The 22919-nt window shown below is 42.7% G+C and overlaps 1 protein-coding gene across 1 annotated transcript; it reads left to right on the top strand.

Annotated features, from left to right (window-relative positions):
* The first annotated feature begins 6453 nt into the window (after window positions 1-6453).
* On the top strand, window positions 6454-14305 carry inhbab (inhibin subunit beta Ab). The gene is made up of 2 exons (XM_017495020.3): window positions 6454-7730; window positions 12349-14305. Exons 1-2 carry the CDS (start codon window positions 7283-7285, stop codon window positions 13140-13142), a joined length of 1242 nt encoding a protein of 413 aa, XP_017350509.1. The 5' UTR covers window positions 6454-7282; the 3' UTR covers window positions 13143-14305.
* The last annotated feature ends 8614 nt before the right edge of the window (window positions 14306-22919 follow it).

Here is a 22919-nt window from a genome sequence, read left to right as displayed (position 1 = left end):
AGATATTAAATGAAAACCTGACCGCCTCTGACAGAAAGCTTCAAATGGGCCGTGGTTGGATCTTCCAGCAGGACGATGATCCAAAACATCATCAAAATCAACACAGAAATGGTTTACTGACCACAAAATCAAGGTCCTGCCACGACCATCCCAGTCCCCTGACCTGAACCCCATAGAAAACCTGTGGAGTGAACTGAAGAGGAGAGTCCACCTCGTCCAGTGGACCTCGAAGTGTGAAGGATCTGGAGAGATTCTGTATGGAGGAACGGTCTCGGATCCCTTCCCATGTATTCTCCAACCTCATCAGGCGATATAGGAGAAGACTCAGAGCTGTTATCCTGGCAAAGGGAGGTAGCATAAAGTACTGACTAAAAGGGTGCCAATAATTGTTGCACACCTATATATTAAACAATGATTTTTTTTTTTTTTTTTGATGAACCTGTGTTGTGTTTGCAATTGTCTGATACCCATGAGAGCAGAGTATTTGTGAATTTTTTTTATTTTTTTTTTTTTAAAGAAAAGGTTCAACAATAAAGGACAATTTTTCATATTTACCAAGACTGCCAGTATAATAGTTATATATAGTTTATTTTGTTCGGTATATGTGCAAAGTCATCTGTCATCTGGATTGTAATATGCCATATAGACCTATTCCTAAACAAACCATTCTGAGTGTTCTCTATGGAACTATTCCAGAGTTTAGGTTCCTCCGTCTGGTCAGCAATAGATCAGACCACCTCTGGGCTTTTGAAAGTGTTCTTAACTGTTAGAAACATGAGTCAGTCCACTTTTGCACACTTTGTCCTTTGGCAGTACAAGTTGAAACTTACTGCTGCCTAAAGAGAGAGCGAGAGAGAGAGAGAGAGTGCGAGGGGAAAAAAAGGAAACCTCTGAACTGACAGCACGATCAGCTCGAGTGCACGTGTTGAGCTGTGTCATGAAAACACGCAGCGATCAGAAATAGCTACCATGCGCCGTGTGATTCAGCAGCCGAAGGAAGATGTCCACGTTTAGTCACGGCAGGCATGGAGAGGGTTCCCTCACTCCCGCCTCTGACTCTGAGAGCGCTGAGAGGATGTGTTTCCCCACCAGCTGACGACAACATCATCACACGCAGATCGTCTGTGAGTTAGCGATTAGCTAAGTTCGGTCTTGACTTAGTCATCGTCTGTGTTTAGTTTGTGTTTTGTTTTTATTTATTTATTTATGTTTTTTTTTTTTTTTTTTTGACGAAGCTAAATTAGTCATTAGACTAGATATAACACGGCATGTGTTTGAGATGCTAAAGTCGATGAGCGAGCTTACTGTAGCTGTTACTCACGTTGTAGCCGATGACGGAGAAGTTGCGAGCGCAGATGAGGATGTCGCTCCCACGGGAGATGCAGAGGCAGGGCCGAGGTGGAAGGACACAAACGTGACTTGAGGATGAGTCAGACGTGGCGATCAAGGAGCTTCTGAGCAGCATGTGTGAAGAAACAGGTAGAGAGGGTGAGAGAGAGAGAGTGCGTTGGAGTGAGGAGATGGATAGAGAGAGAGAGAGAGATGGAGGGATCCCGCCTACCCAAATTTCTCCCAGGCTCTGACTCACAGCACAGTAGCAGTGGGTGAGGACTATCCTGCCAAAACTCGCACCTCGCCACCTCGTTACTGCTTTTTACATCATCATGATCATCGTCATACACACACACACACACACACACACACACACACACTGATCAGTTGCGTCCCAACATAACGTGAGTAAAACACACCCCACCACAGGAACTGTGTATGTAAATATGCGAAACCATGTGACTGCTTCTCTTTCAACTTTCAAAGTCTGATTTTCACACTTCCTTGTTTCACTCCAGGTGAGTTATTTATTTTCCCCCCTTTACTGTCCACTGAGCTCTAAATAAAGCTCCAAGCAGCGATTATGCGGGCCAAGCACCTCGATGGGGTGGCATGTTGGCGCAGTGGGTATTGTTGTCACCTCACAACAACAAGATGGCTTCCCTGGTTTGATCCTGAGCTCGGGTTACCGTCGGTGTGATGTTTCGCATGTTCTCCGTGTGTCCATGTGGGTTTCTTCCAGTTTCTCTATTTTCATCCCACCTCCCAAAAATACCTCCCACAGACTGGAGTTCTATCCAGGGTGTATTCCCCTCTTGCACCTAGTGTTACTTTATCCGAAGAGTGTAAGTTTGGATTGTTATGATACCACGGCCGTGCGTAGCCAGAAGTCCAAGAACGAGAACGTGTCCTGCTCTCTCGGTGGGCTGAATATCCTTCACTTGTCAATCAAAGGGACTCTAGCCAATCACAAGCAAGTTTCATGAATAATCTTGCACAGAGCTACTTCTCTCGCATCCAGACCATCCGTTGGTGTGGATGTAAATATATTCATTCGCTCATTTTCCTTCAGGCGGCGAAGATTCCTTCAGCCCAGACTTCTCTATCGCTGGCAACGGATTCCACCTCTTCTTACAGGATCCGCAGACGCTCCCAAGGCAACTGTGAGAGATAATCCCTCCAGCGGGTCCTCGGTCTGCCCCAGGGTCTCCATCCAGTTCCTGATACAGCTCTAGCAAAAGCTGACCGGGTGGAACGCTCATTCAATAACTATATCTTCTCTGTTCACAATTCTGATTGGTCAGAAGATGTTGATTCATTTCCTATAACAGCAGCAGCTTTCACAATAGTTCCAGCTGCAAGCCAAATCACAGGTTAAGATCAGTGCGCCTGTTCTAGTACGCTATAGTTCCTACGGTAACAGCATTGATATGGATTTGTACGGCGGACACACCACAGAAACGGAAGGCGTTCCTTTTTTTCACGGAAGGAGTCTCCGGTGTCAGTGGGAAAGTCTTCAGGATGGAGGAGTTTATGGGAACATGACGAGCGGCAGTATTTGTATTGTGAATTATCTTCGATAGCTGAAAACCAGAGACCGGAGATGTTTATAGCTGCTGCGGCATAAATGATGATAGGAACTCGTTTTGCAAACGTTCCACTACTATGAACGGGTAAAAAAAAAAAATATGACATGTTCTTTAATTCATACGTAAATGTAATCATAAGCGAATTGTAGTATGAGATGGACAACGACGCTTCCCGAGGTGTCGTAACAGGGTAAGTAATTGTGCTTTGAAGTGTTTTACTCCTTTATTTAAAGCAAAGCAGAGGGAAAGTTTCATATCGGTTACGTATCGGTCGAAACGTGAAGTTTATAAATGACAAGGACTTTATTACTCACACGCGCACACATCGTAGTGAGAGTGTGTCAGCTTCAGAGAGGAGCTACCGCAGTCAGTGGGATGTGTGATGGCACCTTATGGGCAGTTTTCAGAAATAGCATGCTCACCACACACACATGCGCACGTAGACACACTCAGTCATACACACTGCCCAGGCAAACATGTGGCTGTGCTAAGAATACGATTTTAAGGAGTTATATAGAAGTGTGCTTACGAACAACGTGCCCAGAATAGATGTGATGATGCTGGAGATTAGGGAGGGGGGGAGGGGGGGAGGGAGGGATGCCCGTGTGCTCTGCCCACATCACTGACATATCAGCTGCTGTACTTTTAAAGTTAAAAAGTATAGCAGCAGAGGAAAAGTTAGTTTGTGCCACACAGAGTCTCAGAAAGCTCTAGGTAATGAAAATCAGGGTCATAAGACTGGAATATTTCGAATATTTTTACAACCTTGAATTTTTATTCCACACCATATAATGATCACCATAACCTGCAAGCGAGGAGAGAGAACATTCCAGAGAGAACAAAGCTGTGGAAAAAGTAGGTGTTTGCCAGAAACATCTCCGATTCAATACTGACCATGTTATGGTTGAATGCAAGAAGTCCAACTTGAAGCCTATCCCAAATTCTTGAGTACTTGCAGACCAGAGGTCCGCACCACAATGATGTCACCGAATTGAAAGAGGGCTTAGGGTGGCATTTTGGATATGGCCTTTATATGGACCAAAGATTTTTTGGGGGGTATATTATTCAGAGTGGCAGCTGCACTCTGAAAACTCTAACTGTACCAAATAAGTCTGCACCTCGATGATGTCAGCAACATCCGGGCTTGGATCAAAACCACAAGGCTTGGTGTGCCATTTGGGACAGAGCCTTAATATGGGCCATGTTTTTCCACTTAACATGCACTTCGAGAGTGCAAGTCCGTTCACCGTGATTTTCAATTACTACTGATTTACATCAAACCTTTTGGAGAGCGTACAGAGAACACATCCAATCCAGCCTAAAAGCCACTTAGTCATGGTAGACGTGTTAAAGAGCTGGAACGAAAAGCTCGAACCTGAATCACAGGCTTGTATATTCTCAACATTTTGCTCAATCGCGACGGTTTTATGAATGGAGATCAAAGCTTCTTGTATAGTAGAACAGAAAAGGAATATAGTAGTAGATCTTCTAAGTTGGGATGCATCTGTACTGACCACGGTGTCGGGTATCAATCCGTCACTATGCTCGTTAAGTCATCCTCGTGCTCTCCGATATCAACATCCAATACCACGTGATCCTATGTGACGTACGTTTTCTCGCTAATGAACCGATGACACAAGATGACACTGATCTGAATGCAAAGCAGACTGCAAACTGTGCTCTGTAAAAATAAATAAATAAATAAATCAAGAGGGACTACAGCATCTTTAATAATAATAAACGTATCCTTATAGAATGTGGAGCTTAAACGGTATTTTTAGCAGAGGAGCACAAACCAGAGCGGTATTAGTCAGTGCAGTGTAAAGACACATGCATTGTGTGCGCAAATGTATTCGGGAGCATGTCACTCATGAGGGCAGTTCAGTACTGCGAGCACTGAGCCATGCGCACTACCTTTCCGCTTGATCACTGACTTCAGGTCAGCCTCCACTGCGCTCTCTATTACGGATATTGTTTTAATTATTAAACCTCGGCATGAGGGGTTCGTAGCTAATAGCACACTGCAACAACCAACATCCATCCATTTTCCGTACCACTTATACTACGCAGGGTCGCAGGGAGAATGGAGCCTGTAACCTGGGAGTCGGGGCACTAGACGAGAAGGGTGTCTCACACTGGACAGGGTGACGACCCATTACAGGGCACAATCGCACACTCTTACACATCCATTCATACACTACAGACAATTTAGAGATGCCAATCAGCCTACAAGACGTGACCGGAGGAGGAAACCAGTGTACCCAGAGGAAACCCCCAGAGCACGGGAAGAACAATGCAAGCGCCGTACACAAGGAACCCCTGATTCTCTCCGGAGGTGATTGTCGCGAGGCAAATGTGCTAATCACTAAGCCAGCATGCCCTGCACCACCCTGATTTGGTATTGGTATTGGTATCAGTCTTGTCGACTAGCGAGTATCTATGCATCCCTACTTCTGAGGGAAAAAACTCCACGTATCTCTGCAGAATTTCCCCCCGACCAAGTTACCACAAACAGATGACTCCCCGTTCATAAATTCAGATATATCACTGCAATATAATTACATATTGTCCATGCTGTGGTGTGCTACTGGCATACGCTGTCCATCGTGTGTCATAAGCCTTTTTCCTAGAACCGAACATAATTTACAAGGTGCAAACTTCTCAGTTCATCTCTGCTTCTGGTTTTGGAGCATGGTGTGTTTTCTCACTCTCATAGTCTATCACATGTTCACAAGCCGTAACCGAGCAATTGTTTTCTTTACATCTGGTGTCTGAACACATCTGGAAAAGTGTTACTATCTGGCATAGTCGTGAACGAAAGAGAGATGGAGCGATCAGGACGGACTGACGGACGTTCCGCCTTTATTTCTGTGAAAGGAGAGACGTGAAGGCTAGCGTTGACATCACAGCAGTCATAGTCATGATGATATCCATACAAAGTGCAAAACCGTCCTCGTTTATCTGACAGATTTTTAAGTTTGAGGGTCATGCGTATTGAGAATGTGGGTATCTTCTATCAGAGAGAGCGAGAGACGGAGAGATTCCTTAAATTGTTTCACGTCTCTTGGGAACTTTTTGCACGGAATGAAATGGTGTTACAGGGGATGTACCACAAGAGGGAGTCATGTGGTGTCACTCTCATGCCTCCTGTTGAGAGCAAAGCTGCGTTTGGCACAGGTGGAACCTGTCACAGGTGTCATGTTTCTGCTCTGTTCCAGCATCAGACAAACTCTTATTTATTTCAGGCTTGTTTAAAATAAATAAGTTCATGCTCGGTAGGTTTCAGTTCTGCTTCTTGATCAACGGGCTGAGACAAATAGCCGAGCTATTTTTAAAAAAGTCCAACAGGTGACATGACATATGTTTGCATCACTCCTGCGAGCAGTCAGACTCTCGGTTTAATGATTAAATGTTAAATATGTAGCAAACTGGAGGTTTGGGCCATGTGGCCTATGATAACGTCCTGCAGAGTAGTTAATTCGGTGCAGAGAACACCCCCAGCGGTAGAGGAAATGCCCAAGCTGTGCTCGTGTGTGCATACGAGAGAGAGATAGAGAGAGAGACAGAGCATGAATGAGTCTGTGTGTGTTGCGAGAGCTATGTTGAGCCTTCGCCTCTCCATAACGCTGCATCCCGGGACAGAGTTAAAACACCAAGCAGGACAGCAGCAGATGGATTGATGCCGGGAGAGAGAGATAGAAAAAGAGATGTACAGGCGTGAGGAAAGTGTGACAGAGAAAGCATGCGTGAGTGAGTGTTAGGATCTTTCTGCCAGGGAAGAAAAAAAAACTGTTACACATATTACTGGGGGAGTTGCAGAGAGAGAGAGAGAGAGAGAGAGAGAGAGAGAGAGAGAGCAAAAAAGGAAAGTAGAAGTTAGTGACTCAGAAGTAGTGAGGAAGATAGTAATAAACTGAGAGGGAGGAAAGAAGGGGGAGGAAGGTATAATTACAGAGAGAGAGAAAGCGAGAGGGTACACACAGTGGAGACAGAGAAAGAGAGAGAGAGAGAGAGAGAGAGAGAGAGAAAGAGTCAGAGAACTGTCTAACCCTGCCCACTTTCTACAAAACCATTGAGCTCCGGTGTAACGAGCTGCACTCTGTCAGGTTTCTCCTCTCCAGAGCTCTGCCATCTCTGGTCTCTGCAAGCTCATCAGGACCGAACTATAACCAGGACCGGGACTAAAATCACAGGATCAGAAGCTCCAGGACCTTGACAGCTTCCTATTTTCCAGCATGTTCACACCTTTCGGATTATTTTAGCTTTCTTTCCACGCTCACTTTGTTTTTATTTTCCTGAGGGTGGCCCGGTGCTCATCCACTCTAGCTGGAACCTGATCACGAGAAGCGGCGGTGCCCACAATGCCCTCTCTCGCCTTGCTGATGGCTCTGGCACTGCTCCTCTCCGGCTGCCTGTCTGGACGCTGTTCCCCAACGCCCTCGGGCATGCAAGGCACGACTCCTCTAGAGAGCGAGAGACAGGAAGGGTCTCGGGGGGCTGAGCAGCAGGAGGAGGGTGGTCCGGTGAGTCCGTGTCCGTCCTGCGCCCTCGCCCAGTTAGACAGGGATTCGGAGCCTGGCATGGTGGAGGCGGTCAAGAGGCACATCCTGAACATGCTGCACCTGAGTGCACCGCCTAACATTAGCCATCCGGTGCCCCGTGCTGCCCTGCTTAATGCCCTGCGCAAGCTGCACGTGGGTCGTGTTGCACAGGATGGCACGGTGGAGATCGAGGATGAAGCAGAGGACTTCGGAGGACACAGCGCGGGTGATGAGCAGCCGTCTGAAATCATCACCTTTGCAGAACCAGGTGAGTAAAAAAAATGATGTTTGGGGGAAATAGCTAGAGATGTAGTCCCTTATCTAGAGAATATGATGTTCATAATCTTCAACTTCAATTGGTAAAACTCCAAAAAGCAGTCCTTTTTATGAAAGTGCACCGTGGAGTGCCTACAGATCACAAGGTCTACTCTCATTCTCAGCAATAAGGATGAGAGGACGAGAGAGATTTCTACCGGCCAGAATGCTACAGAAATAAACACATGCTCTCCAGCTGTGGAACTTCCAGCCAGGAAACTGGAATGGTCTGCTGTGCTACTGACAGAACTGTCTTCTGGGCATCTCTTAATCTTGGGTTTTGTTTGAAGTGGAACTTGTAAACCCGCTATCCGTGTTCAACGTAAATCAGACTACGGGACATTTTTTAAAAAAGATTTACGACCAGAGATTAGTCCTAATTACATGAAATCATACCTGTAGATTGAGAAAACACACCTGCTTTTGAGAACCAAAAGCTTGCAACTTTATCATCACTGGTAGAATGCAAGAAGCATTTGCCATTGAGGATTAGAGTGAGCTTGTAACTATATTTATGCCCAAGTTTAAAGACCCATTTGACTGCTTTCACATGCAGACCTGTAGTTAAGATTTCTCCAAGGCTGTCTCTACCTGCTGTGGAGCTGCCGTTCTGCTCGCTCGAGGCGCTCTCTGATTTGTGACATTGCTCCTGTAATCACAGCGTAACTCTCAGACAGGAGGATGTCATCGCTGCCTTCAGCGCATCGAGGGGAACCGGTCATTAAAGAAAAGCGTGCAGGCTTGCAGAATACAGTGCGGGAATCGTTAATAGCCCCAGCGGCTCCGTCTCCGATAGTGTGGGACGACCAGAGCTGCGAAGGCATTCTGTTTTTAATTGGTTCCTCATGACTTATTTATAACAATGTCACGGAGCCACAAATCAGTATGGCATCTTTACAAAAAGGGGTCAATGCTGTTTTTTCCCCCTCTCAAAACACCGCTATTCTATCAGTGAAGAAGTTTGCCCACCAACCTGATGGAATCCTTTTTTGGGAGGGCTGAGGTAACGTTTCCCTGGCAGAATGTTTCTAAAGATAACAAGTGGGGTCTATTTTTAGTTCACAAAGCCCCATTGTATACATTTTCCCTCTTTGCGTGTCTAATAGTGCGACCTATGCGTTGATTAATTGCATATTAGTGTACGCGAACGCAAGCAAGCTTACATAAGCGCCCGCGGCTATAAATAGCCCCTTTTCAACGGACCTGAGATTTGAAAAGAGGGAGCCCTCTACATCTTTATGAGATCAGAGGGCGTTAACGATACTCCCGGCAATAGGGCACAGAGGGTGGCCGGTTTGCATCCATACAAACACGCAAGGTTGTTAGCTGTACATAATTACTCCATTCATCAAAATATGCGTCCCGATAATTGCTCGGGGATCAGCCGAGGCTGGGGAAGTGTTGGAGGGGGTTCTTTCAGCGCTTACTGAAAGAAAAAGGAAAGAGAGCGAGAGAGCGAGAGCGAGAGAGAGAGACAGGCTCATCCTTAGTTCTCCCAAATGAGCCGAAGGCATCATTAACGAGATTGCGGCATTCCCGAGTCAGGGATTCTGAAGCGGTTTCTTTGTGCCGAGGGAGCTTTATTTACAGCTGTTGTGATTTTCTGCAGCACCCTACGACGCCTCCCCAATCAACCCGGTTCCATTCAAGCCGCTTGCTCATTCATATGATAGACCAATTGAGGGGTCGGGGGGAAAGGGTGGGGTGGGGTGGGACGGGACGCCCAGAGAGAGCATTTCGGTGCCAATGATGGGTCAGGTCCAGGATTTCCTCACATGCCCTCTTGCCCATTGAAACTGGCCATGCAGAAATGGTACAAACCAACTCTGCCTGAAAAAGAGAGAACACAGCATGAACGATCAGGAATTCCAGTTAACCAGGATTGTTAGTTGATACAGAAGTCTATTCTTAGGACACTGAGGGGTGAACACAATATGAAAGCAAAAGAATGAATTCTTTAAACATCCTGATCAGGGTTGAGATGGATACGGAGCCTATCCCAGGACCACTGGTCGTGTACACCTTGGAAGGGACTCCAAGAGCCAAACGCCAGCGTCCGTCAACCCCGGAGCTCAGAGTCAGCTTTTATTCAGATCCCCCACAATAAGATTCGATTTTAATCGATGTTTGAGTGTACTTCCTAGCACTCTTGGAGGTGTCGTACATTGTAACGCATTTTGATCCCATAAGCATTTTCGTGATTGACCGTTTAATAAAGAACCCACTTTGCCTTTAAGTGCAGCGGCACAGCGGGATGGTACGCTCCACCGATGAACCGGGCACAGGAAGCCAGCCTAATGATAAGCACGAGATGATCACTGGACGTTTCAGCGGGGCGTGACCCTGTGTTTACGTGCTGAGCCTCACATGTGACCTCTGTCACTGCCAATGAAAGATTACAGCAGAGTCTTCATAGAGGAGAGAACGGATATGAGTGCAAACGCCAAAATCTGTCAGAGCAAACACAACGAGTCCCTGTAGGTTAAGAAATAAAGTCCAGTTCCGATTGTCAAATCTTGTTCAAACAGGAACGGATGTCAATAAACCCGAGTCGATAACGGTGCTGTAGTATCCCTCTGCCATCGTTTTACACCGAGAGAACATAAGTTATCTATTATACAAAACTTACATATCGTCATTAGGGATCGGAGTGTTAACACTTGGGCAGATTTGATAGTTCGCAGCGGTTTCAAATATGTAAGAGATAACACACTGATATCAGTGATCTTAAAGAAGTCGATTCGATTCCTATAACGGCACACACTAAAGTATTTTATTCCTTATTCTCTTTTGAAGTTGATAAGACAAAACTACAGGCCCACTAGCTTATTATTTATATCCTACATTCGATCTCCTAAGTGTTTTTGGATCTACGTCACATCTCACGTCATTTCAGTTTCTGTATGCAGCACGGGGTATTATACATAATGGCATAAGGTCAAAGGTGAAGAAACAAGGACAATTCAACTTCATGTAAAGGTTTTACTCAACATAAAAGACAGATAATTGAGGTACACTCGTGAGCTTGAGGGAAAAAGAGTTTAGCTAGCTAGCCTATACTTTGAGTGGGCATTTTTACTAATTAGCTAAATTCTTTTTCGTGATTAAATGCAAAAAAAAAAAAAAAAAAGAGCAGTAATCAAGTATTTAATATTTAAGGATATGACAAGTTTTAACCATCTATTTTATGATACGAGTCCTACATTTGTTTTGTTCGAACCAATTTATGAACCTTATGATGATTTTGGAAATGTAAAAGTGTCGGTTCTGCCCAGAGCGAACCGACTGACTTCTTATTACCTCACTGAGCCCCGCTTCTCGCTAACACTTCTGAGAGTAAAATCAAAAGCAGGCCGCTCCATCAGTCATGCAGAGTGAGAAGGAAATTCAAAGCTTAGCAAAGTCGGTCCCCCATCACTGTGACACTCGATCTTTCACTAAGCAGTGTGTTTGACATTGTTATCCGCCATGGATGGGAAAAATATCACCGCTCGGCTTTGTTTATAAAAAAAAAAAAAAAAAAACAGTTTCTGATGTTAGATCTGAGGAGCCTTCTAAGATTTCAGCCATTGCGAGAACTTTTGGGAAGAGATTTTATGGAAGATACAGGTCAGCTCCACTTGGATACCTGCAGGCGAGTGAGCACAAAGTCGCGAATGTAATCGGGGGTTTATCGAGCCAGATTTTCTGAGGGGAATAGCATCATCGCTCGCTGCTACATTGTTAAAAAGTGCCTTGGATAACCTGTAGCAACTGAATAAACAAAGCTGGGAAATTCTCGCTTGGTTTCCTAGAGCTCTCGTCTTCAGTGGAATATCGGATGACAAGGTGAAAGACAATATCGCCTGGATTCCTCTTCAAATCTCAGCACTGTTCCCATTATGAGAGCATTCACTGATTTTATATATTATGTAATATATATATGCCAAAAGGGTCAAAAATGTGTTAGGTTTCAATATTAAGTGGGCTGTCCTTACCAATAACATGTAACACATCATATATCTTAAGCAGACGTGTTAACTAAATAGTCGGAATGAGCGATAACTCTTTGCTGTTGATGAGAGCGGCGTGAGAGAGGCTGTATCTCGAATCAATAAATCATGTGCTGTAACTGAATCGGAGCAGGCTTACAGACTTACACAGTCATGTGCAAGTTATTGGGAAGGCCCTTGTCATAACATGACACGCTTTATGTACACAAACGGAGTGCCAGGATTTTAGCAGCAGGAAATGTTTTTATGGAGAAGGACTAGGTGTTGACGAAGGATTGCAGATGGTGGAAAGCAGCTCTAACTCTCACAGAGAGCGTTTGGGTTCCTGATTCCACTCAGCTGTTGCTAGCACTCCAATACACCAAACAAACACCTAATTATTTGGATCGTTTACTTGTACATCAACTGCCTAAATCTGTGTCTTGGGAATCGAAACTTGAGTGAGACTCTCGGGGTGGAAGGGGGAGCTTTCCGTTCGGCACGGAGTTAACCAGGATAGTCATCATGCTGTGAATACCAATTTTGCAGTCCAAAAATTGTCCACACTGACCTAATTTCTTCCTCTTATGTCTTTGGTAGTTGATGTTCCTGATACGGTGAAGTTTGACATCTCTAAGGAGAGTGCCGGACAGGTGGTGGAACAGGCCAATGTGTGGATCTTCCTTAAACTGGCAAAGGGAAGCCACGCGAAGGGAAAAGTTTCCCTGCAGCTCCTGCAGTCCCCGAGTGTGAGTACAGATTCGAATCCAGACCCCCAGGATGAAGTGTTGGTGTCTCAGAAGATGGTGGATGCCCGGCGTAGTGGCTGGCACACCCTGTCTATAGGAGCCAGCGCGCAGGCGCTGTTGGACAGGGGCGGTGGAGAGCTGCGTTTTCGTGTGTCGTGCCCGCTGTGTGCTGATGTGGGTGCAGTGCCAATCCTCGGTGAAGGAAAAGGGAAGGAGCACTCGCAATCACACCGCCCGTTCCTGATGCTGGTGCTACGTCCGGCTGAGGATCGGCAACACCGGCGCAGCAAGCGTGGCCTTGAGTGCGACGCCAATATGCGCGCGTGCTGCAAGCGCCACTTCTACGTCAACTTCAAGGACATCGGCTGGAGCGACTGGATCATCGCACCCTCGGGTTACCACGCCAACTACTGCGAGGGTGAGTGCCCAGGCCACGCCGCTAACATGGCGGGTACGGCGCTTTCGTTCCATTCCACCGTCATCAACCACTACCGCATGCGTGGCTACAGCCCGTTTGTCGGCATCCGGTCGTGCTGCGTTCCCACCCGTCTCCGCGCCATGTCCATGCTCTATTACAACGAAGAGCAAAAGATCATCAAGAAGGACATCCAGAACATGATCGTAGAAGAATGTGGCTGCTCATAAAAACTTAACCACAAACCTTGTGGAACTCTTATAAAACTGCTTAGCCAAGGTCGAAGCACATGATTGGTGGATTAGCAGCCTAGGCTGGCCCACAAACATTTCTTGAACTGTCATTGCTTTTGACTTGAACATGCTCTGTTCATGAACTGTTCTATTCAGGACTCTTGATTTGAGTGATCTCTGTGGCACTTTCATATAAATGTAAACAAAACAACAACAACAAAAAAAAAAAAAAAAGAGAAAGAGGCGTAATATATTTTTGTTATTTGAAGGGAAAGCGGAAATATGAGGGAACAGGTGCATGGTCAGGATAAAATGTTGTTCCGTGTTCTCTGCGCTGCAATAAAAAAGAAGCATCTCGGAAATATGAATCCGAGGGGGAAAAAAAAAAAAACGAACTATGCAACTGGTGTTATTGGATGTTCATTTTGTCGATCAATGTTTTTATGGTTTTCTCTGTGAACCCTTTTACAACAAAAAGTTGGTTGTATTTCTGTTTTGAAAAAAGAAAATACTTGAAGAAAAATAGTTGGACCAGCTACTGGAGCCAAACTATTATTATTTTTATTATTATTATTACCTATAAATTATGAATGTTGACGAAAAGTGATCAGGATTTGCACTAAACCAACATTCTTATATCAGCCACACAAGAATACGATGTACATTTGGAACTTTATATATAGTATACCAAAGATCCTACGTATTACTGGCTTTCAGAACAATTCTTCTTAACGCCCAGCTCGACTGAGGTATTAGCCCAATTAGCACCAATACACAGCCAACTATACGTATCATCGTCTAATCCAGTTTTCTTCAGTGTTTCCTTAATGTACAGTTTTCATGCAACTTTATGGTCCAGGCGTTTAATGCCATGGTCTTACAGCCTTCCTACAAACCCCATCATGACACCATGCACCAAGATAAAATACGAGCTTTTCATGAACGAAAATGACTGACAAAACAAACCATGATATGTTGAAGGAAGCTTTTGGATGTTGAACATGTTGACTTTTTATGTATAGATCTCTAAGATGAGGTGACACGATGCATTGTTGTACAAAATGTGCTTGTTATGTTTTATATCTAATTTATTTTGCAGCATACTCTTTGCTTCACTATTAAAGCTGAACTGTACAAGTAATCCTCTCGTGCTGATTTTGTGTTTATTTATTAGTTGAGAGACCCAGCCAGTTTCTAGTGTCTAATTTAAGGATTTGTAGCTGTATCCCTTGAGGTTCATAAAGCTGGAGTTGATTTGTTCATTAGAGAGTTTGATGCTTAGCAGATGGACAGGAAGTGTTAAAAACATCCTCTAACTGGGGAAAATGGAGTTTAGCAATCCAGGCATGAGAACTTACTGAATTCCTAATCAAGTTTTACTTTTTTTTTTTTGTTTTGTTTTGTTTTTTTTGAGTGAACCGTGTTTAGCAAACTTGAAGTTCGACTTCTCAACACGATATTTATTGTCATCTCGTCGACATAGACGTATTCAGTGGCATGAAATGGTGAAACAGATGCAGACTACATATGCAACTTGAAGAGGTCTAACCAATTTCATTTGAGTCTAAATAAACCTTTGCTTGTAGAGCTCTCTTTGAGCTGACCTGCTGTGTAAGGATAAGAGTGGCTGAGCCGAGGTGCAGTGGTAATTACTGCTCTCATCAGTCTGCAAATGAAAGCTATCTGGTTCTCTTTGGGACCTTTCAAAAAAAAAAAAAAAAAAAAAAAGCGCAGTGCATTATTGCTTTCCTTGCCACATTAGAGGTGTGCATCAGGACTGGAATCCTGTGTGACTTAACAAAAAAGTCGCAGGAGCGAGCGTTTTTTTTCTTTTTTTTTTTTTTTCACCTTTGTGTGGACGATCAGATATGAAGCTCATTACATTCAATACCATGGGAACTTACTGGGTCTAAATCACTAATTTGTTTATATTTTAGGAAATAGAATGAACTAATGCCACTAGGAAACATGGACAAGTACAAACAAAAATAAAAACTGCGGAAGCAGATTGGTGTGATAGATCAAACTTTCTGCAGAAGTTGGTGGGATTCGTCAGAATAAATTCAGGAATGGCTAGGAGTGGTCAGAAATCCTTTGGGAGTGGGTAGGAGTGGTCAGAAGTCCTTTGGGAGTGGGTAGGTGTGGTCAGAAATCCTTTGGGAGTGGGTAGGAGTGGTCAGACGTCCTTTTGGAATGGGTAGGTGCGGTCAGAAGTCCTTTGGGAGTGGGTAGGAGTGGTCAAAAATCCTTTGGGAGTGGGTAGGAGTGGTCAGAAATCCTTTGGGAGTGGGTAGGTGTGGTCAGAAATCCTTTGGGAGTGGGTAGGAGTGGCCAGACGTCCTTTTGGAATGGGTAGGTGCGGTCAGAAGTCCTTTGGGAGTGGGTAGGAGTGGTCAAAAATCCTTTGGGAGTGGGTAGGTGTGGTCAGAAATCCTTTGGGAGTGGGTAGGTGTGGTCAGAAATCCTTTGGGAGTGGGTAGGAGTGGTCAGATTTCCTTTTGGAGGTGGCATGTTTGGTAAAAATTTAATTGGGAGCTGGTGGGATTGGTCAAAATTCCTTTGGGAGTGGGTAGGATTGGTCAGAATTTCATTGCAGTGGGCAGGATTGGGCAGAATTCCTTTGGGAGTAAGCAGGAGTTGTCAGAATTCCTTTGGGAGTAAGCAGGAGTTGTCAGAATTCCTTTGGGAGTGGGCAGGATTGGTCAGAATTTCATTGCAGTGGTCAGGATTGGTCAGAATTCCTTAACGTGCAAGCAGGATAATTCAGGATTCCTTTGGGATTGGTCAGAATTGCTTCAGGAGTAGTCAGGATTCTTTTGGGAGTGGGTGGGATTGTTATACATTTCTTCAGAACCAGGAATAATTGGTCAGAATTCCATCAGAATCAGATGGGAAAAGACAGAATTCTTTTGGCAGCAGGCGGGACTGGTCAGAATTTGTTTGGGAGTGGACAGGTGTGTCAGAAGTCATTTGGGAGCAGTCAGGATTAGTTAGAATTCCTTCAGGAGCGGATGGAAAGCTCTAGGCCAGGCATTCTAAAACTGTTTACACTCAGGGATCCCTTTAACTGTAAAAATAAATAAATAAATAAATAAATAAATAAACAGAAAGAAAATCACAGATCTCAGTACAGATTTATTTCGCAAAGAAACTTTTAAGCATATTATTTCAACGTTGGCTATTTATCGGACCACTTTCACTCGTTACTATATTGTTTTTATAACAGTGTATTTCTGGGGAAAAATCTGTCATCTGTAGCTGTTGCTCATACGTACAATTTCGTCAGTTATTTCTCCTTGTTACAATCATCACACCCGTCTATTCCAACTGAACCTGAATTTCACAGCATGACCGCATTCCCATTGTGCAACTGATTAAAAAACAAAAAGCCATGCCAGATCTCCACCTAAATTAGTTGAGATGCCTGAGCTGAGACTTTTCAACACCTGCTTATCCCAGTGCTTCTTCAGCAGGATATAAACCTTACATGCACTCCAGCTAATCCACAGAGTGCATATGTGCAAGGTGTTGACATGCTGTAGAAACAGTGTTTGTGAAATAACCTGTGCTGACATGTCTGTCTTGTGTTTGTAGCAATCATATAGCAAATGGTGTCAAGATGCACAACGAATTAAAAAATAATAATAATTAAAAACAAAAAAACACCCAAAACCTAGATTGTCACTATTTACTGAATGGAATGTGGAGAATGTGTCGCATAAAATCATGCTGAGAATCAAACCTACAGATTACGCAATACCGACTAGACGGTGAAACAAACCCATCAACCTTCCTTCAAGGGCACATGCCACATGCTCACAGTGCCTGCTTTTTACCCTGAAGGTATAAGAAGAAGCTCTTGAAACAGCAGACATTCCTGTGGTTAATATATTCAGTAATGGTTTGGAGGACAGATGCAGTTTTCAGCTATTCGCATCTTTTTCTAACCTTATATTTATCAGCTCTTGGACTGTGTGACACGGTTCAGAGTGAGAACAGAGCACAGCGCAGCCCTCTCTCTGGTCATGATCCGAAGGTAAAATCAATATTGACCTATTCGGTAAATTCAGTAACCCGCTTTAGTAATTATTCACCCAAAAAAAAAAAACAACAACATTAATAATAAAATATTGATAATAATCTAAAACTTTATAGAGCACTTTTCATACCTGTGTCAGCTCAATATGCAGTACAGTTCCAGCTGAGTAGTAAACATGAACTGATCCAAAAAAAAAAAAAAGTCATGTGATAGAATGTACAGATGAAATAAAAATAACAGTGCAAAAACAAGGAGATAATAAAACGAAACGTATATAAAAAAAAGAACAAAAGAAATAAAATAAAATCGTTATAGGTTTTTCGAAAATTATTTATTAAAATGCAATTAAATGTAATTAAAATGAAATTGACTACAAATACAAAAACATAAGACGTACATTCAATTAAATGTCAAAAAAAAAAAAGATTTCAAATGTTTTTTAATAATGTAAAACTCAGTGAAACTCAGTATCACTTTGCATTAAGCCTTAATGTATTGTAATATTAAGTTTTAAGTGTCATATGGTTTTATTTACTTTTGCGCTAAACGCTGTCTAGAAGACAAATATTAGTTCAATTTCAAATATATTATATTTACATGCAATGTATGTATGTAAATGTATATAATATACATTATTCATTTCCTTTCACTTGTGACATTTTATACGATATTCTTTCGATTTCAAATATAATTTTTACACGATTCATTTATTCACGTGATTCATTTATTTACGTGATTTTTTTTCCATTTCCTTTCACGTGTGATTTTTTACTACACGATTCATTTATTTGGACATGATTTTTTTCAAACGATTCACTGATATTCACATGTGATTCCCCTCCCCAACATGATTCATTTCTTTTCCCATGTGACTTTTGTTCCACATGATTCATATTGTTTCCACATGATTTTTTTCCCACACGATTCACTTATTTGTACATGATTTTTCCCACGATTCATTTGTTTCCACGTGTGATATTTTTGCGACACGATCCGTTTATTTGTACACGATTTGTTCCACGTGATTCATTTGTATTCACACGATTGTTACACGATTCATTTATTCTAACGTGATATTTACGTGACTCCTTTCACGTGTTTCACATACGCATATTTCACAACTCGTTTCATTTCACGTGATATTTACACATTACAAATGTTTCTCAAATGAGACGTGATTTCAATTTTAAATGTCATTTTCAAATGTAATTTGTTTGTCATGTGATCACATACTTCAGTTCACGTGTGTAGGCATGACATGATGAATCATTCTTCCAGTGTGATCACATTCATTTTCACATGATGAACGTACGATCACATTTCTATAAGGGAACAACTGTAAACAATACCTATATAATGGCTATATTTTAACAGAATGTGTTTTATATATATAATGGCAAGCTGCTTAACAATATGACAAATGACAATGATGTATTAAAATCCGGAAAAAATAACCAGTTCCTATCGATATGTTTTCTTTAAAAGCCCAATTGTTATTAAGCTTCTATGACGTTGCACTTCACTCGATTATTGCCGTATCACTGCGGGTCCTCTGGATCCTCTTTATCACTGCGGATCTGTTCTACCGTGATGTTTTGTCACCCAAAAAGGCCTAGTGCTCATCCGGATCCCATCACACGGAGCAGCTCCATTGCCCTGATAGCAACTCAGCACGGACACTTACTCAGAGCGTCCAAGACGAGCGTTATCTCGAGGCTGCCGAGGGCTTCATGTCATGCCAACCCCGACAGTTTTCAGGCGACGAAGGGAAGAAAGGTCGTAAAGAAAGGAAACTGGTTCTGAAGTTGGTCTTGCTGCACTGACCTGTGGCAGGACTCCACACAAGGTGGTCTATTGTTTTCAAGGCTGAGGACAACGACGTATCATGTCCGCCGGCCTGGTCGGCTTTCTCACTTCCACAATGGGAGTGAGAGTGACTGGGAAATCTAACACTCACCTCTTTGTTCTGGGGGAAAAATTAGAACGGCAGCGTTCAGACTGCGCGGCTCCTGTGTTATCGCGACGAGCCCTTCTCTTCCCTCTCTGCTGAGACATGAACTCCTTTATGGTGCGCTGTATACCGACTCGCACTTGGCCGGCGGGAATGTAATACCTGCCGTGGGCACAGAAAGTGCATTCAGGACAAGAGAAAGGACCCAGATAAGACACAGCCTGGCATCGCAGAGCAGGACCTACACGACCCGGTCGGTCTGCGCGCTGACCTGTAAATCTCATCAATGTACCGTATTTGTCACGTGATTAGCTCAGGAAAAAGCGTTCCTACGCTCCAGATGTTCTCTGCACTAAAACGACCTATTCAGTACAAAGTGTCATTTTAACACAAGTGAAGGTGAAACCTCAGAAGAAAATGTCAATGGCAATGTCAATATGTGCATACAGTCATTTTATTTAAAGTATAGCACAATTCAAGCACAGAGTTGTGTAGTTGAGGATTAACGGCCCAACGATGGCCTTGTGGCAGTGATAGGATTTGAATTTGTAACCTTTTGGGCACTAGCGCAGAACCCGAGCCACATCATATTTCATATAAACATCATATTTGCATAACACAACCGTAATTAACCTTATTTTCCTATACAGTAACACTACATCCTGAAGCAATTTGGTAACTATTCAAAATTTTATTTATCTAAGGACATGATATACTTTTTAATCCATGGAACATACACAAACAAGCTGTTTATCAGTAGTTCCCTTGTTTTTTCTCTCTTTAGAAGTTAGTAATTCAAAAAAAAGCAGTCATGTTACCAAGAAAGCGGAATGCTAAATTTACCTTCCATAAATGCTAAAGAAAAAGAAAAATTCAAATATCCATATCAATGTTTGCATATGTTTTTAAAATCCATTTGTGCGGAGCACCCGCCATACGACAACACGACTGTTTAAGCTGTGTTGAAATGTTGTGTTCTTTTTTCCACGTATGATAGTGAATCGTGTGTATTATAAATGGCTTCGATAACGCAAATCTGATCATTTTGTCTAATCTCCAACCCCTGTACTGTAGGCGAGTATCTAAAAAGCCATACTAAATGAAACTGAGTCGTCGTTTCATCTGTTATGAAATCCACACACTATTTAAACACTCAGTACTGGTGGAATTAAAATGCAGACGCTTTTTTGATATGACGGATCATGACTCCTAACACGACTAGAGTGTGAATCGACTGCCCTGAAGTAAACTGAAGCTAAGAAGAGAAAAAAAAAGAAAAAAAAAAACAGTTCAAAACGGCTAAAGTTCATTAATGTGTCTCTCTCAGCCAGGGTCACCATGTGCAAACTGGAGCTGGACTGATAACGGTGGCGCTGGTGCAAAGACGGCGTGCAAAGCCAGCTGAAATGGCAGTCAAAACGAGGGTAATATTCTGCAAGCAGAAAGGGTGTATTGACCGTCTTGGTCAGCGGCCAACGCTGGTGTCAGAAGCTTACGGTAAAGCATAGCATGGCACAATGCTGTTAAAAATTCCCTTCCGGGTGGCAAGATGATATCATTTTTTACATGTTTAATATCTCTTCCCAGGTTCTGGTAAACACGTGCATGGAATTGTTTGTGAACCTATTGGATTTCTGCTTTAATTTCTCAAACTTCTGATCTTCTACCAAGTCTTAGTAATAGACAAACCTGTATTAATTTAATGTGCTTTTTATTTATTTATTTTTTTAATTGATTAATCCCATTCGTAGTTCATGCTAGAGAAAGTATTAAATAACCCTTACAACCTCCTTTAGCAGCACTAATGGCATTGGTGCAAACATAGCAAACATTGTGCATTTCTGTCAAAAAAGTTCTAAACTTTCACCCACGGAAATTTACTCCCAGAAGCATTGCGGAAACGTTCAGGAAGACTTTGGTAAACTTTGCAAACCATTGGAAAACAGTGGCTTCCTCTGTGCTGCCTTCCATTACTAACACTACCAACTGTGAAGCATGGTGGCGGTAGCGTCATGGTTTTGGGCCGCTTTCTTGTCTCAGGGGCCAAATCAGAGCCTGGTTGAGATGCTATGGCATGACCTGAAGAGGGCTGTTCATGCATGAAATCTCAAAAACAAGGTTTTATCTGACTTTTTTCTTCTTCATAAACCATAGCTGTTTGTGTGTTATTAGTTAAGGCAGAATGTGTTCGTCTGTTATTATGATTCAGACGCATTTCATGAGTAATTATCCAGAAATCCATGACTAAAAATAAGTACATTTCCAAAAGTTAAGTTACAATTTCTAAATATTGATAAACTGACTTAACTTTTGTCTCCATGTGTAAATATTAAAACTAGCTTTTCGGCCTAATTTCACCTTTTTCAATTTTGAAAAAACCCCCACAAGGTCATTACTGTTCATTAAGGATGCTTGTGTCGGTCATCGTTAAATGTCATTATAATCTGTGACCATGTGAACTTTGGTTAATATAATAATAGGTGTGGATTATTTGGCTTATTTAGCGTATGATTTAATAAAATAATTCATCGACGTGGTAGTTACTTTGTTAACATTACACATAGTGCATCAGTGCTGAAGTTTATGATTTGTTCATGTTACCTAATGTGTTACATAATGTCCGTTACGAGAACCTTAGTGTAAAGTATTACCATAATCCTTTTAATTACATTCATGTGAATTCCAATTAAATGATGACTTGCATTGTTTGGAATTCAACATGCACAAACATCTCACAACATCACAGTAGGCTAGCTTCTGATTTGCACATGCTTGCCATCTTTCTCAATAAGAAAACAGGAATTACAGTCACAGATGTCATGTCACCGCTAAATTACTGGACCAATTAGCAGCTTTGTAATTAGTCTGATTTACAGAGTAAGACCTTAGTGACAAGAGGCAAGCTGATCATGTTTACGTTCAAGTTTAAGCCGCATTTTAAACCACCGTGTAATGGCGGCTACGCAAATCTGTGACATGTGAAATCGTATCGATATTTCGCATGATCTGTAAACTGCTAGCGGTTCTCAAAATGCATCGAGTGAAAACTCCCTACCACATTTTGGCTAGACATGAGAGCTGTACACATTGTACCCTGTATTTGTCCTGTGGTTATTCTCTTTTCCAACCTAGCCAGCTCTAGCATTCCTTATTGTTTAAGCTTTATTGGTTTTCAGTGAGAAGTGGTGGGTGGTAGAATGGTTCATGCGTGTGTGTCTTCAGGCCAAGCACGGTAACCCTGAAGAACAAAACAGATGAACGACCCAAACAATATAAATGAAAAACACAAACTGCATGTCAGAACTCAATAGACGACAAAATAGCAGAGCGGTTATCTTATGCCACAGTCATTTTTATTAGAATGGTTTGTTAGAATAATTGTATATTCTTTAAACAACAACACGTTCTACGTATAGTTACACGGAACATCCATGAAACAAGTTACTTCCTGTTCTCACTTACACTATAGCAGCTATAAACGGTCAGCTGTTCCTTCGCCAGCCTCTCTTTATCCTTTCTCTCCAAGAGCAGTGCATGTTGTGACCAATCACTGACAAGCATGCGAGATAAAAACATCGTTGCTTGTCATGTTAGTGGGAAACCGCAAAGACCGTACTGAAAACTTTCCCACGGCGGAAAGCTTAAAGTTACAGCTTTACTTCTTTTACTTTACAAAAAAACGTTGACCTGACACCGGAGACTCCTTGTAAAAGAATGCCAAATAACCCGCTCTGTACAGAAAACTTAACCATATCAACGATTACACACATTTTACATCTGTTTC

This window comes from Ictalurus punctatus, chromosome 20 (assembly GCF_001660625.3).
Source record: "Ictalurus punctatus breed USDA103 chromosome 20, Coco_2.0, whole genome shotgun sequence".
Classification (NCBI taxonomy): Eukaryota; Metazoa; Chordata; class Actinopteri; order Siluriformes; family Ictaluridae; genus Ictalurus; species Ictalurus punctatus.
Note: the sequence above shows the minus strand (reverse complement) of the source record. Positions and strands in the feature narration are given on the sequence as shown.